The 16871-nt window shown below is 42.9% G+C and overlaps 1 protein-coding gene across 6 annotated transcripts in view; it reads left to right on the forward strand.

Moving 5' to 3' along the window:
- The window catches only part of fkbp15b (FKBP prolyl isomerase family member 15b), a 93850-nt gene that overhangs the window by 32091 nt on the left and 44888 nt on the right, over positions 1–16871 (forward strand). For 5 of the 6 annotated variants that reach the window (XM_085910770.1, XM_085910766.1, XM_085910767.1 and 2 more), the window contains exons 9-13: positions 4061–4204; positions 4416–4558; positions 4629–4677; positions 4789–4896; positions 13235–13319. In XM_085910770.1, coding sequence (XP_085766896.1) covers positions 4061–4204; positions 4416–4558; positions 4629–4677; positions 4789–4896; positions 13235–13319 — 529 coding nt within the window. The remainder of the gene's footprint in view (positions 1–4060; positions 4205–4415; positions 4559–4628; positions 4678–4788; positions 4897–13234; positions 13320–16871) is intronic. The other variant, XM_085910771.1, reaches the window with a different exon arrangement.

A 16871-nucleotide genomic window follows, 5' to 3' on the forward strand; every position in this document is an offset into this window, starting at 1 on the left:
TGAGTTCCTCCTCCACGTGCTCCTCTTTTTAATGTCTTGGTTGCCCTGGTTACAGAGGCGTTGCCACACTAAAGGGAGGGGAGATAGTGGTTGTAGCAACGCTGATTAGCTAAGGAATGTAGTGTAGTGTGACCTAGCACTTGTCGGTCCTCGACCCCCGCATTGGGACTGCAGAGTCTGCTCTCTTCCCTCAACCAGTTGTCTTCTCCATGGGTGGCCGACTCCTCCTCGACTGTGATCAGATAACTTGAAGCCAGTTGAATGCCCGCTTACCTGTGGAACAATGCAACTAAACCCTTGCTAAGTTTATCTTCTTAGTAAACTAACACAACACATAATAATAATAATAATATCTAGTCCTACCTAAACATTTCAACACATATTAAGTAAATGTCAGGTAACTGGTATACAGTTCCTTAAACGAACATTGAGTAAATATGGGATAACTTATATGTGACTACTCCAAACTGTATATAACATTTAACAAAGAAAAACAGTTCCGATTAACTACAATCTATGAATCAAGGCTACAGTTAACTAAAAGGAATGAAGTCCCTTTAAACTAAACAAAGAACATTTCGCCTATGCAAAGAAGCTCTGCTCATTGTTAGTGAAGGCCTCTTACAAAACAAACACAAAAGTAACATACGGACAGGAAGGAAACATAAGGCTGACGGGGATCAAAAGACATTCCTTGAACTAAAGACAAAGCATTTAGTTTAAAGGAGAGTCGTAAACTCGTAAAAGATAAGGCCTCCTGGTCTGGCAGGCCAAGGCTTCCCCCCAGATTATTCCAACAGAGGGTGACCGTACTTCGCGGATTTCACTTATCACTTTTCGACCCAATTATCCGTGATAAACGAGGGACTACTGTATACTTCTTTTCCTTTTTTATTTTGCATCGTATGGCTGGTGTGACTTCTACTCTGGAGCGATTTATAATCCAGAAAATACGGTAGTTTTGCCTACTCTTAGTACAATTGTAAGAAGGCGGGTGCTGTTGGTCTTCTTTTGCTGCTTATCTTCTGGACAGCTTTGATTCCTGCAACCATCCCTCGACCCACCTCTTTCAGCTTTGGTGATTACAATAATTATTTTTGTCAGTCCCTGGACGGTTAATGCTTTCTCCTCTCCTGATTATGAACTCGATGCTGATGCCTAATAAGGTTCGCTCCCAAAATGATCAGCGCTACGGTTGCTTGCTGCCCATTCACCACTCTTCTTATGCAAATTGTCCTATGTCTAACAATGTTTAAGAATCTCCATCCATCCATCTTCTTCCGCTTGTCCAGGGTCAGGTCAAGGGGACAACAGCTTTAGGAGGGACTCCCAGACTTCCCCAGCCACTTCATTCAGCTCATCCAAGGGGATCCCAAGGCTTTCCCAGGCCAGCTGAGAGACATATTCTCTCCAGCGCGTCCTAGGTCGTCCACGGTGGAACATGCCCGGAACACCTCCCCAAGCGAAATCTTACAAATGCTAAATAGAATTGGTGCGAGTACTGATCCCTGCGGGACAACACACATAACGTTACAGAGGTCAGATGTCGCAATGCCATGGACCACTTGGTGAGTCCTTCTTCAAGTCCACAAAACACATATGGACTGCTTGAGCAAACTCCCATGCCCACTCGAGGATCCTGCCAAGGGTATAGAGCTGATCCACTGTTCCTTGGCCAGGACGGAAGCAACACTGCTAATCCTCAATCCAAGGTTCGACCTCCCGACGGACCCTCCTCTCCAGCACCCGTGACTAGACCTTACCAGGGAGGCTGAGGAATGTGATTCCTCTGTAGTTGGAACACACCTTCTGGTCCCCTTTCGTAAAGAGGGGAACCGCCGCCCCAGTCTGCCAATCCAGGGGCACCGTTCCCAATGTCCACACAATGTTGCAGAGGCATGTCAGCCAGGACAGCCCCACCACATTCAGAGTCTTTAAGAACTCCGGACAGATCTCATCCACCCCTGGGGCCTTGTCCCCGAGGAGTTTTTCAACTGCCTCAGTGACTTCGACCCCAGAGATTGGAGAGTCCACCTCAGAGTCTCCAGTCCCTGCTTCCACATTGGAAGGCGTGTCGGTGGAAGTGAGGAGGTCTTTGAATTATTCTCCCCACCAACTCACGACATCCTGAGTCGAGTTCAGCAGCACGCCATCTCCACTGTAAACAGTGATGACGGTGCACTGGATGGATGGATTTTTAAAGTCCTGATTTACTTTCCAAAATTTAAGTGGACCTCAGTGCGCAGGGAGCTAAATTCTGTCCGATCGCGCAACTGCAGCGCATCGCCGAACGTGCAACCGTAGCGCGCCGCCGACTGCGCAACTGCACCGCGCTGGTCGCATTATTGTGACTGAGCGGTCGCTAAAATTTAGAAAATATTTTTAAAGTCCTGATGTGCTTTCCTAAATTCAAGTGGACCTCAGTGCGCAGGGAGCTGAATTTGGTCCGATCGCGCAACCACAGCGCGCCAGGCGGTCACCGTCGCATTGCTTTAGGAGCGTCTTTGTGTTTTAGGATGGCTTTTCTGCTCCCACTTGGTTCCTTTGGAGGCATGATTAGAGTTGATGCAATCCTCAGAGTAATGAGAATGTAATAACGAACGGAGTCAGTTCGCATTCGGGTCCTCTCGGCTCATCTCGCGAGGTTCAACATCCGAATTTCGTCCGACATCCGAAGCAAAACAATCTCGAACCTTTGAACCAGGACGTTTGAAAACTGAGGCTCCACTATATATGTGTGTGTGTTTTTATGTATACATATATATGTGTATATACCGTAATTTTCGGACTATAAGTCGCGGTTTTTGTCATAGTTTGGGGGGGGGCGACTTATACTCAGGAGCGACTTATATGTGAATTTTTTTTCACAAATTTTCAAAATTCAAAAATCTGCGATGTAATGAAACCGCGATAAACGAACCGCGATGTAGCAAGGGATTACTGTCATTTGAACTGCAAGTGACGTCACCCGTGCCGCGCAGCGGTTGTTTACAAAGGATTCGATCATGGGATGACAAAGATGACGAAAGGCCCTACGTACTACCGGCATCATTAGCGGCTTTGTTTGTAAGTGATACGGAGGACGAAGAGTTTGAAAGATTTAATGATTTGGAGTAACACAGAAGGTTTGAAAAACTATTATGGTTTTTACGCACGCCCGGTCCTTCTCGATGGGAGCTCTCTTTCACCTCCGTGGATGAAAGTCGGGGGCCGACGCTCGGCCGGGTGGCTGTCCGGGGACGGTGGATGGGGCTCGGACATGGCTTTTACGCACGCCCGCTCATACTCTACGGAGCTCTCTTCCACCTCCGTGGCTGGATGTTCTGTAGTTGTTGGCTCGTTGAACTCTTGTTTTGTTAAATAAAGAGCCGTTTACCAAACCCACGTCTTTGCTTGTACTTTGTTAACGCTACAATATAGTTATGTACTAGATCTGTAGAATAACGACGAGGCTGACGTCAGGGCGCACGCGCGGCTTTGTTGACAAAGGACGAGGAATTTGATCGATGGATTTAATGATTTGGAGTGACACAGATGGTTTGATAATATTGTTGTAATAGGATAGTTATTTGAAATATACTTCATATATCGTTATATGGGTCTGTGGAATAATTAGAAATGCAACTTACAACAGGTCCGACGTCAGCATAGGCGGCGCATACGCGGCATTGTTTACATAAAGGACGATTGATGGATTTAATGAATTGGAGTGACACAGATGGTTTTATAAACGTGTTATTTATGTAATACTTATTTGAATATCTCTGAATGTTACGTCAGGCCCGTTCTCAGCTCTTCGTTTGTGTATGTCATGTTAGCATACCGTCTCGTTTAGCCTGTTGTTGCTGGTTCATGTCTGTTCTTGGTGTTGGATTTTGACAAATGAATTTGCCCCAGACTTTATTGTGCATTTTATGCCTGGTGCGACTTATACTCCGGAGCGACTTATAGTCCGAAAAATACGGTACTTGGTGTTAAGAAATGGCCAATAAGTGCAGCATGCACATAGAATTTCTGTTGTCTTACTTGAAACCATTTGTTTGTGTTGTTGTGTGAGTAGGGATGGGAGAAGGGGGTGCTTGGGATGAAGATGGCTGGCTGTCGTCTAATTGTTGTTCCTCCGAGCCTTGCTTATGGTTCACAAGGTGTCCCTGATTGTGTCCCATCCAACAGCACTCTAATTTTTGAAGCAGCAATAAGACGGGTGAGCACCTACGCATTTTGCTGCTAATCCATATATATTTGCTCTTACGGTATTCTGCCATAAAATACTTTTTTTTTTCTACAAAGCAGTAACTCTGTTTAGAAATACATATTTTACCCTGATTATTTTAAGCACACCAGTAGCACTGATCTGTTGTTAGTTTTTCTTGTCATCAGGGCATTTGTATTCATGTATTTTTTATGTGCCCTAGGTGAAAGTCTCCAAGGACTGTGGCTCAGATCAGACCAGTGCAAATTTAAGAGATTCTAGTACTCTCTCACCTATCCCTAGTGTTGATCATCTGATATCAGAGCCACCAGTACAAACAGCTGCATTGGACTCCGGCAAACGAGGGTGAGCCTCTTTAAAATATAGGTGATACGATTATCTATCAGTGTTTTTTTCATTGGGAATTTTCCCCTAGGGAGACACCTTTGTGTGCAAAGTCAGATTCCCTGAGTGAACAGCTCACTGTAAGTAATGACTGAATGATATTTTCTGAAGCAACACGACATTATACCTGTCAACACATCAGCTTTGTTTTTGTAGTCATTTCAAGATGTGAATTTTTTTTCCAAATTCAGACTACAGATGCCATGAAGGCCAAGCTGATCTCACGAATGGCAAAGATGGGCCAGCCCATGTTACCCTTTCTAACATGTCAGCCTGAATCGAGCGACTCTGAATTGGAGGTGAGCGTCAATATATATGTTGTGCACATTGTTTTGTAACTAGAGCCACATACAGTGGGGTGCGAAGGTTTGTGCAGCCTTATTTTTTATAATTGTCCTTTATAAATCATTGATACTTTCAATTGAAAAAACAGTTAAATATATCATATAGGTGACAAACACAGTGATGTTTGAGAAGTGAAATGAAGTTTGTGTGATTCACACAAGTTGTGCAATAATGGGTTGAACAGAATTAGGCATGTGCATAAACTTGTGTACCAAAAAGAAAGAAGCACAACTCAATATTTTGTAGAGCCTTCTTTGGCAGAAATAACAACCTCTAAAGGCTTCCTATAGGCTCTAACTAGATTCTGGATTGTGGCTGAATGTATTTTAGACCATTCTTCTTTACGAAACATCTCCAGTTCATTAAGGTTTGATGGTTTTCAAGCAAGGACAGGTCTCTTTAAGTTACACCAAGTTTCAATAATATTCAAGTCTGGGGACTGAGATGGCAATTCCAGAACATTGTACTTGTTCTTCTACCTTAGTAGATTTTGAGCAGTGTTTAGGGTCATTGTCTTGTTGAAAGATCCAGCCCCGATGTCACTGATTCCTGGACATTGATCTCCAGAATCTGCTGATATTAGTTGTACTATGTGCATCTTGTTTTCAATTGTCCATTATTTTACTGGTTCTTTTATCGCAAACACACTGATGAAGGCGGAAGTGATAGCCGAAACATGTCAGGTAATGAAACCTAAATAATTTGTTTGTGATAAAAGAACCAGTAAAATAATCTGCTGATATTGGTTGGAATCCATACATCCCTCAACTTTTAAAGATTCTCAGTCCCTGTACTGGCCCCACACTGGAACCACTACCAAACTTTACTGTAAATTGCAGGTGTTTTTCTTAGAGTGCTGTGTTCTTTTTCCTTTTATTAAAGCCCCTTGTTATGCCCAAATAACTCATTTTGGTTTCACCAGTCCACAGCACCTTATTCCAAAATGAAGCTGCTTTGTCCAAATTTGCTTTAGCATACCTCAAGTGGCTCTGTTTGTCAAGTCAAGTCAAGTCAAGTTTATTTGTATAGCCCTAAATCACAAGCAGTCTCAAAGGGCTTCACATAGACAATCAATTGACAATAATTCTCAAAGCATCCCCTGATCTTAGGCTCCCAAAAGGGCAAGGAAAAACTCAAAAAACCCCTACAAGGGGAAAAATGAGAAACCTTGAGAAGGGACCACAGATGGAAGGATCCCCCTTTCAGGATCACCAGGCTGCAATGGATGCAAAGAGGGCACATAAAATACATCATATGGAAACCAAAAAGTGGATGCCCAGGCCAAAGCCAAGAGCTGTCGGAGGTGCCTTCGATTGTCCTGGCAGTGTCCTCCAGGAGGGTATTCCACTGCAGTTCCCTCATGGTTTGTGATTGTAGGGGGAGAAAAGGCTTCCTCTGCATCACTCTCCCTTACAGCCTCTCCTTGTGCGCTAAACAGTTGAACGATGCACAATGACTCAGCAGTAAGATGATGTTGTCGGTCTTTGGTGCTGGTCTGTGGGTTTACTCTGACTTTTCTCAACATCCTTTGCTTCTGTTTATTTGAGGTTTTTGTCTGCCACTTGGAGCCATGACTTGAACTGTGCCTGTGGTCTTCGATCTGCTCACACTGTTTCTCACAGTGGAGAATGAAAGCTGAAATCTATGAGATAGCTTTCTTTATCCCTATCCTAAACCAGTGGTTCTTAACCTTGTTGGAGGTACCGAACCCCAGCAGTTTCATAGGTGGATTCCCTCTTTAACCCCTCTTTAATGAATAATGAAATTGTTTTTTTCAAATTCAAGACAGATGTTTTTTACTGGTGCACAAAATGAGCCGTGCATGCACAATGCATGAACTCACAACAAATTACATCCCTTCAAATCAGTGTGACTTCTACTGTTGCATTTACAAGACTAGTTCAGAAGAATTTATAAATCAGGTGTGTTCGAACCTCTGCGGTGGAGACTGCAAACCTCAAGATTACAACAGTCCCGCGCATCTGTCATTGATAATGGCATATATAATTGGGTGTCATCCGCGTAACATTGAAAACTAATATTATATTTACGTTCCCAAGCGGAGTCATATAAATATTAAATAGAATTGGTCCTACTACCGATCCCTGTGGGACACCACACGTAACTTTATAGAGCTCAGAGTGTCACGGTTGGAATGGCGCAGGGCGACCAAGTGCAGCTTGGACCAGGGTTTAATGGAGGAACAAAAGACAGACTCTGCAAACTGACATGACTTAACAAAACGATAACATGACTGACTAACCGAAAACAGACTTGAAAACGACAGGGACCAAAAAAGACATGAAGACGACACGACAACAAAACAACAGCAACCGCAACAAAAAGACAATGATCCGACCGGGCATGAGGGGCAGACAGGACTTATATACATGACAGGTAACAAGAGGCAGGTGAGAATAATCAAACTAATCAGGGGCACACAGGAGGGGAGGGGCGAGCACACAGACCGAAACCATGACAACAGACACATGGTGGAACGGCTGGGTACGAGACGTGACACAGAGGACGCATTGCCATGGACCACTCGGTGCGTCCTGTCTGATAGATACGAATGAAACCAGCCTAGTGCTGACCCCGAAATACCAACACAACTTTTAAGACGCTCTAATAAAATATTGAAGTCAACAGTGTCGAAGGCAGCACTAAGATCGAGTATCTCTGTATCTGTATCTCTGAACTGTTTATAATACTGCTGTATTCAAAACAAATTGATATCAACTGTTATGCAAACTTCCAGTTTATTTGTTGTTGCTGTATTCAAATCATCTTCAAACTTCCAGTTTACTTGTTATTGCTGTATTCAAATCAGTAACAATACCGATGAAGTATTTGAATCCATAGCTAAGAGGAGATCATTAGTCACTTTAGCAAGTGCTGTCTCAGTGGAATGATTAGCTCTAAAACCAGACTGAAAAGATTCATATCGATTATTAGCGACCATGTAATCAATAAGATGCTGTGCTACTACCTTTTCAAGCAGTTTTGCTATGAATGGGAGATTTGAAACTGGCCTATAGTTGCTGAGACAGTCCGGGTCAAGATTTGGTCGCGTAAAAGTAGGGGTTTCCACTATCCCAGAGGAGACAGACAGATTAATTATATTTAAAACGGACGGTCCTAAGATTTGAAATAATTCTTTAAATAGTTTGGCTGGAAGCGGGTCAAGTAAACATGTTGTTTGTTTAGCCGCACTAACTAATTGTGTAAGCCTTTCGAGGGACACGCTTTTAAAATTTGAAAGGGTATTGCATGATCGTCAGCGCCGGTAATCGGCGGTCCTGACTAAGCGATCGGAATGGTCATCTTGATCTCATCCCTAATGGATTAAATCTTTCGAGCAAAGAATTTCATGAACTCGTCAGCCGAGTGAAAGGAGCTATCGGGGGTCGGCTAGCTTTGCCACGGTATCAAATAGGTATTTAGGATTGCTCTTATTGAGATTAATGACCTGTGAAAAATAACGAGTTTTTGCTAAGATAAGCGCATCTTTATATTTCAGGAGGCTGTCGCGCCATGCCTGATGGAAAACCTCAAGTTTGGTTAAACGCCATTTGCGCTCATGCTTTCTACTTAATTGTTTAAGCGAACGTGTTTCATCTGTGAACCACGGAGTAGGCAATCTACGGCGAGTTTTCAGACGTGGCGGCGCCACAGAGTCAATGGCATTTAACAATGTCGCATTGAATTCATTTGTAAGATTATCAATAGAGCCGGTATATGAGGGAAATACAGCAGTAGCCCAGATAGCGCAGTCGCAGTCATGGAGTTAATATTACGGCTGCTATAATTCTGATTGCTCTCTTGTCTTTGACTAAGAACTAAAATTTCAAATTTTATTAAGTAGTGATCAGACAAAACAGTAGTGTATGGCAGTACTGTTATATTAGAGGTTGCCAGTCCTCGTGATAATACCAAATCTAAGGTATTACCATTCTTATGCGTTGCTACCTGTACGGCTTGCGGAAAACCAAACGTATCAATTAGAGTCTGAAACGCCGAAGTAAGTGGCTTTGACGGTAAATTCATGTGGACGTTAAAATCGCCCATGATTATTATATTATCCGCATTTGTCACTAGATCAGCCATGAATTCTGAAAATTCATCCAGGAAGCCAGAGTAAACCCCAGGTGGACGGTAAATAACAGCAAGATAAAATGACGGTAAAGCGGTGGATCGGACAGTGAGAACTTCAAATGTTTTAAATATGTTAATCGAACGAGGCGTAAATCTAAGATCGGAATTTGAGATGAGGGCAACACCCCCACCCTTTTTTCGAGGACGCGCCACATGCAAGCTCACAAAATTTGGAGGCGAGGCCTCATTAAGCGGTAGCAGTTCATTAGGTTTTAACCAGGTCTCGCAAAGACCAAATATATTTAGATTATGTTCCGTGATGAGGTCATTAACGAGAACTGCTTTCGTATGAAGCGATCTAATATTCATAAAACCAAGTGTAAGTGTAATCGGTTGAACAGGGTTTGTATTTATCAAAGGATTTTTAAACGAAATGAAAGTAAGATTGTGTTCTCTAGGCCTGACATCACCTCTCAATTGTTTATTAGCGCAGTGGGACGATACGACCGTAGGAATTTGATAGTAAATATTTGGTACACACGTAATATTATCTGAAACAGGCACCATATCATCAGCTATACCGGTCGGGGTGGAGCGATTGGATTTGTCTGCCACCTCAGTAGAAAGTGTGTTCATGTGTACTGTAGCACTATTCAAACTGTGACGCTCTAGTCTACACAAGGAGCTATGTGCATGCTGGAAGTCTAGCCTAGCGCTAGTTAACTTTAACTTAACTGACTCCAAACCCATCCTGACAGGTGGTCTAGTCACCTGTGCTCCGGCCTGCTCTAAGGTGACCTGTCATGAGTGGCTCAAACAGTAATCTAAATTCCTAGAAAGAGTGAAGGCGCCTTCACGGTTAGGATGAAGGCCGTCCTTCCTCAGCAGGTCTTGGCGGAAGGAGAACCAGTTATCTATGAAATACAGTCCCTGCTTTTTACAGATCCCAGCCATCCATCGATTAAGGGAGACTAATCTACTAAACCTCTCATCAGAGCCTCTCCCAGGCATTCCAACTTTATTATCCTTATGCTTGCCATATTCACCCATTTCACCCCCACTTCCACTATGCTTACACAACTCAACCCTTGACCCACACTTCCAGTGTGGTGGCCATCTTAGATTGACCCAATGAACCCTGAATGAACTGGAAGTGCTTCGAATCAAACCGGAAGTTACCCCAAATAACTGAAAGCAACCTCAGGTAAACAAGAAGTGACCCCAAATAAACCGGAAGTGACCTCAGGTAAACCGGAAGTGAGCTCAGCTAAACCGAAAGTGGCTTAAATTGAACCGGAAGTGACCCAAGTAAACCAGAAGTAACCTCAGCTAAACCGGAAGTGGCCTAAATTGAACCGGAAGTGACCCAAATTAACCGGAATTGACCTCAGCTAAACCGGAAGTGGAACTAAATTGAACCGGAAGTGACCCAAATAAACCGGAATTGACCTCAGCTAAACCGGAAGTGGCCTAAATTGAACCAGAAGTGACCCTCATAAACCAGAAGTGACCTCAGCTAGACCGTAAGTGGCCTAAAATGAACCGGAAGTTACCCAAATAAACCGGAAGTTACCTCAGCTAGACCGGAAGTGGCCTAAATTGAACCGGAAGTGACCCAAATAAACCGGAAGTGACCTTTTTAAATTGGAAGTGACCCCAAATAAACCGGAAGTGACCCAAATCAAACCGGGATATTTATTTGAAATTCTCCAAAATTCAGTTTTTCACATCTAATTTCCACATTTTTCAACCGATTCAACCTATTTCAACTTTCAACTGTTCATCTTTTTCTTATCTATTCCCCAACTTCCCACTTACCATAAATTCCGCATTTTCAAATTTGAAATTTAACCAAATTCTCCAAAATTTCGTTTTTCTACTCTAATTTCTACATTTTTCAACCGATACAACTAGTTTCAACATCATACGGCAGCATTCCCCAAGAAGTTATTCAAAGTCTTCACCTTCACACGCAATTTCTCCAGAAATTGCATTTTCTAGTTACAATATCTGTTGAGAATTCTCCATGTTATCTATGTTATTCAGCCGTGTTTTGATTTGAGTTAAAGTGCTTTATTTTTGAGGCCGTTTTCAGATAACATTTCAAATCCTAACTCTCCTGATTCTGGAAGTCAATGAATGGAACTCATTGTCAGTGAGGCTCGAATTCTTCCACAGCCATCGTGCGGTTTAAAGTAAAAATAACGTGAAGTGATCAACAATACTAACAAGTAATGTGTTAATGATCAAGGAAACATTTGTGAATAATTTCACGTATAAGTCACTCCTGATCATAAAATAAATCCCCCACACCCAAACTAAAAAGAAAAAACGCGATTTATACGCTGAAAAATACAGTGTGTGTGACACACACACACACACACACATCAGCCCCCAGACCCCCGGTTGGCCCTCCAGACCTCTGGCTACTTTTCAGTGTTTTTTCACATTTGCCGTTCTCATCCCTGAGAATCACTTTTGGTAGGAGTAAATTTATCAAAATTTAGAGCAGTGTCCTTTAATAGGTGCCGATGATGACCAAGGCCAATTATCAAACTATCGGTTTAATCCAGGTTGAGAAATAAGAGTGACTGAGTGAATTGACTGTTTAATCTCAGCAAAACACGCCTCAAGATGACAGCAATTACGCGGCTATGTGATTTCATTGATGTGGAATTTTCTCAAGGCTGCTCTATTACCATGAGCCACCGTGTAACTGATGGCCCATACCTTGAATTGTTCCACGTAATCGTATTTCTTCGTCAATTTTAGTTCTGGGGGTCTTTGGGCAAACTGATGCTGTTTGTTTTGCTCAAACGAGTAGTATTTATATTTGCTGGAGGTGAGTACGTACTCCATTCACTAATGCTCTCTGGATGATTTACCGCTCCAGCGTACATATTTTACCTATTTGATGGTCTCTGATTGGTTCATCGCTGTCATTTTATGTATTTGGCGTATTACGTAGTGTTCTATGATTGCTGTCATCTTGCATATTATGCACGTGTCTGTAGCCGCACGACAACACGAATTCGTCACATACAAAAGGTGCACCGGCGATTTTTGATCAAATCAAAGGCTTTTAAGTAAGTACTATGGATCCTGGAAAATACGTTCTATTTTTGTTGAAGGTCCTAATGGGTTCAACCTCTCTTTCACCCAATCTTTATCGCAAATGTGTACACACGCATGTACCCTTTGAGTGCACGTGTGCGAATGTGTCATCTTATTGAGTAAGTCTTAGTGAGGCAACATCTTTGCCACCCCACAGAAAAATTCCAAGCTCCGCCTCTGAACTCGACTGACCTATGACCCAATTAACTATGCAATGGAGCCACGCCAAATCGCAGTCTGGCATCTATTTTTTAAACGTCTTTGGGTGGGTTAGAAGGTTTATCATTATTTTTTGAATAATTTTGGGGGGTTAAAATAAAGTTTTACCAAATTCAAATTCCTATCAATAAGCTTCAATTTATGCATTGTAGTTGGTTCAGGTCCCGTCCCCCTTGAATGGTGAGGCTATATTGTGTAGCCTTTTGGGTTTACAACATTATCTGAAAATGAACCTCACAGAGGCAAGAGCTGTTTTCAATGGCAAACGACCCCTGCAGAAGGGAGTAAACCAGACACACAGCAAGTGTGGCTGAAATTCGCGCCCTTCCTCCAGTTTGGTCATGCCTTTTAATGAGGAAAAACAATGGGTGGAGTTGACACAAATGCATAGCTTCTCAAACAGCAAGTGCATCTCATGGTTACATCTCATGACTTCAGAAAAACAGGGATGTTATTGTTGAAAAGAGCAGTATGGCCGTCTCATGACTTACGTTTAACAAAGACGTAGTCTTGGTGCGCATGGGATGCATACGCCTCGGGGCGCACTCATGACTTTACCTAAATAAGATGTTTGTCTGCTTCAGTCATCTCATGATATACTCATGATCTGCCCATAACGAGCTAACCAAGGAGTTTATTGTTTGACACGACTCATGACTCCAGTCATGTGCTCCTTAGCCAGCCACATGCTCCCAAGTAATGAGCACAAGCTCGAACTGTCACATACTGTGGAAGGTCTTAATCTTACAGATTAGACACACAGATACATAAAATCTAATGATAATATTTGACATATTTCCTAACATAGCCCTTGTTAATATACAGTAATATTTTCAGTCAATGACACTATCTCATTTTGTGCAGGATACCACCACTGTTAGAGTCAAGAATCTGCCTGTTGCGTCATCTCCTGTGCAGATCTCTTCTGCTGCCCCGGTTCAAGCACATGGTAAATTTTTTTTTTTTTCTTTGCTCAATCAAATTCATTCACCGTGCTTTGGGGCCATCTTAAAAATGCAATTATATTCCTATTTCAAAATTGTATTCATCAGAAAAATCATACCAACTGTTTTAAAGATGTGACCCAAAGAGTGATAAAATCAAACTGATATCACATATTCTTTGTCAGTGACTTGCCAGGTTCAGTTTTCAATTCTATGCCTATAGCGGTTGAGTGATTTCAGAGAAAGCCCAAATGAGAAATTACTTGTATCTTTAATAATATGACCACCGTAGCTCAAGTCAGTAATTTCTCATTGAGAACTTTATACTACTGCAAGAAAATTCACATTGGGATCTGGTTTTGAAAGCCCCAGACCAGGCCAGTATCAAGGATCTGGTGCAGTCCAGTCTTTCAATTGTTCTAATTAGTAAAGTTGTTACATTAATCAATGTTTCATTTGTCTGGCAAGCAACACCCACTTATAGAGTGGGTCTCAAGAGTACGCCTTTGACCGCGGCTGGGCCTTGGTTCCAAACTAGTCATACAGTTAAGATTTGTTTATTTGCTGTGACATATCTTTCTCGCGCATTCAAAATGGTGCGGGAGAGATGATAGTTTAAAATTATTTAGCATTCTTTGGTGAATGTTCACACTGTCTTCACTTGATAAAATATTTTTCAAGATACTTTCTTACGTTCTTTAAGTAAGACAGGCATGTTGCCTTCTAAGGAAGGCTACAGGAAGTTGCTGAAACATGTTAAGCAGGTAAATAACTCACCTCTGTCTTACTAAAAGAAAGTATCTTTACATAATCATTGAGCATTAATTAAGATTCAAGATTCAAGAAGTTTATTGGCCATGTTTGGGAATGCCAAACAAGGAATTTTACTCCAGTTCATCTCAGCCTCTGTTCCACATTTAAGTGACTAACAACATTCAGGACATGTGCAAAAATTGACAATTATTCTCAAACATCCCCTGATCTTAAACTCCCAGGAGGGCAAGGAAAAACTCAAAACTCCTACTAGGGAAAATGAGAAACCTTGATTGTCCGTTGCAGTCTATGCTTGTCTTGTTTGGTGGCCGATCCAAACCAGACAGTAATGGAGGTGCAGAGGATAGACTGGATGATGGGAAGGTCTTCAGCAGCTCCCGTGGCAAGTTGAACCTCCTGAGCTGTCTCAGAAAGTATAGCCTCTGCTGGGCCTTCTTCCGGGCAGAGTCTATGTGGCCGGTCCATTTCAGGTCCTGAGAGATTGTGGATCCCAGGCACTTGAAGGTGTCTGCGGAGGGAATAGCATTAGTGAGGATAGTGAGAGGTGGAAGTGGTGAAGGGTCTCTCCTGAGGTCCACTGTCATCTCCACGGTCTTGAGTGGGTTCAGCTCCAGGTGGTTTTGGCTGCACCAGTGGACCAGCCGCTCCACCTCTTGTCTGTACGCAGTCTCGTTACCGTCCCGGATCAGTCCGATGAGAGTGGTGTCGTCCGCATACTTCAGCTTCACAGAAGAGTCCCCTGAGGAGCAATCATTGGTATAGAGCACAGGTGTCAAACTCAAGGCCCGGGGGCCAGATATGGCCCACCACATCATTTTATGTGGCCCGTGAAGACAAATTGTGCATCAAATTCATGTCATTACAAGAATTGCAAATTGTCTTCACATTTAATTGTATCTTTTTTCTTTTATATTTGACCAGTTTTTACTTGTCTGACCTAAAAATGAGTTATTTGTCAGTTTGTTTTGTAGCTTTTACTGTATATAATATGAGGTGCTCATACATTTATTTGGGTTGACAGTCATAATGCCCCTCCGAAAGAAGCTATGACTACAATGCGGCCCGTGAAAAAAATGAGTTTGACTCCCCTGGTATAGAGAGAGAAGAGCAGTGGGGAGAGGACGCACCTCTGGGGGGCGCCATTGTTGGTGATCCGGGTGTCTGATGTGATGGTCCCCAGCCTCACATGCTGTCTCCTGTTGGTCAGGAAGCTGGTGATCCACTGACAGGTGGAGGCAGGCACCGGGAGCTGGATGAGCTTCTGGTGGAGGATGTCAGGAGCGATGGTGTTGAATGCCGAGCTGATGTCCACAAACAGGATCCTGGCATACGTCCCTGGGGTGTCTAGGTGTTGCAGAATGTAGTGCATTCCCACGTTGACCGCATCATCCACCGACCTGTTTGCCCAGTAGGCAAACTGCAGGGGGTCGAACAGGGGGCCCGTAATGTCCTTTAGGTGGTTCAACACCAACCTCTCAAAGAATCTCATGACCACAGATGTCAGGGCGACAGGTCTGTAATCATTCAAACCTGTGATGGCGGGCTTCTTGGCCACCGGTACAATGGTGGAGCTCTTGAAGCATGAGGGAACCACACACAGCTCCAGGGAACGGTTGAAGATCCGTGCAAAGGTCGGTGCCAGTTGTTCAGCACAGACTTTCAGGCAGGAGGGGGACACGTTTCTTGAAGCCCATGATGCTCTGCAGGCCTTTCCACACTGTTGAGGGATCAGGATTGGCAGAGAGGTGTCTCCCCAGGCTCTCCCCATAACACCTCTTGGCTTTCCTGATCGCTCAGTTCAGTGTGTTCCCGGTCTGCCTGAACAGGTCCCGGTCCCCACTCCTGTAGGTCTCCTCCTTGGCTTTGCGCAGTATCCTGAGGTTTGGTGTCAACCAAGGTTTGTTGTTGTTGTACGCGCAGAAGGTCATAGTCTGCACACACAAGTCCTCACAAAAGCTCATGTATGATATCGCAGTATTGGTGAGTTCATGCAGGTTTGAAGCTGCAGCTTAAAAAAACAAAACAATCAGTGCAGTCAAAGCAGTACTCCAGGCCTGCTTTGACTCCACTGTCTATTTCCTCACAGTCCTCACCGCAGGCTTAGAAGTTTTTAATTTCTGCATGTAGGTTGGGATCAGATGAACTAGACAGTGGTCCTACAGTCCTATAGCTGCACCGGGCACAGAGCAGTACGCATCCTCTATTACGGTGAAGCAGTGGTCTAGTGTTAAGCGTTAAGTTTTAAATAACTAGAAATGCATAGTCTCATTGAAACCCCAGCAGCTCATGGCACTGTAAGCATTTAGAACAGGGGTGTCAAACTCAAATTCACAGTGGGCCAAAATTTTTAATTGAACAAAGCCGCGGGGCAAGGTTGAACAAATGAACTTTTTAATATGGAATCAAACAAGTTTTGATTTCACAATGAATATTGAACAAGCAAGGCTTATATAACTTAAAAGTGCAGGCGTGCAAAATTAAGTTGATAACACTAATAATAGTAATAATAATAATAATAATAATAATAATAAAACATATCAATGGCATATTAAATAAAATTTAAATAAAAATTGAATGCCTCCTTTCTGTTTGCAGCCTTCTGAGGTAAATGTCAAAATTAGCTTCTTACACAGGCTAATAAATTTGAAAATAAAATAACATAACTATGAATAAAAGCAAGAAAAAGTGCATAGAAAATTCCAGAAAAGACTTAAACTGGCGGTGATTGAGACCTTTGTGTTACTGTGGACATAACATCCTCCATCTTCAGCGCTTTACCACAC

Source organism: Syngnathus leptorhynchus, chromosome 4 (genome assembly GCF_054491065.1).
Source record: "Syngnathus leptorhynchus isolate UIUO chromosome 4, UIUO_Slep, whole genome shotgun sequence".
NCBI lineage: Eukaryota > Metazoa > Chordata > Actinopteri > Syngnathiformes > Syngnathidae > Syngnathus > Syngnathus leptorhynchus.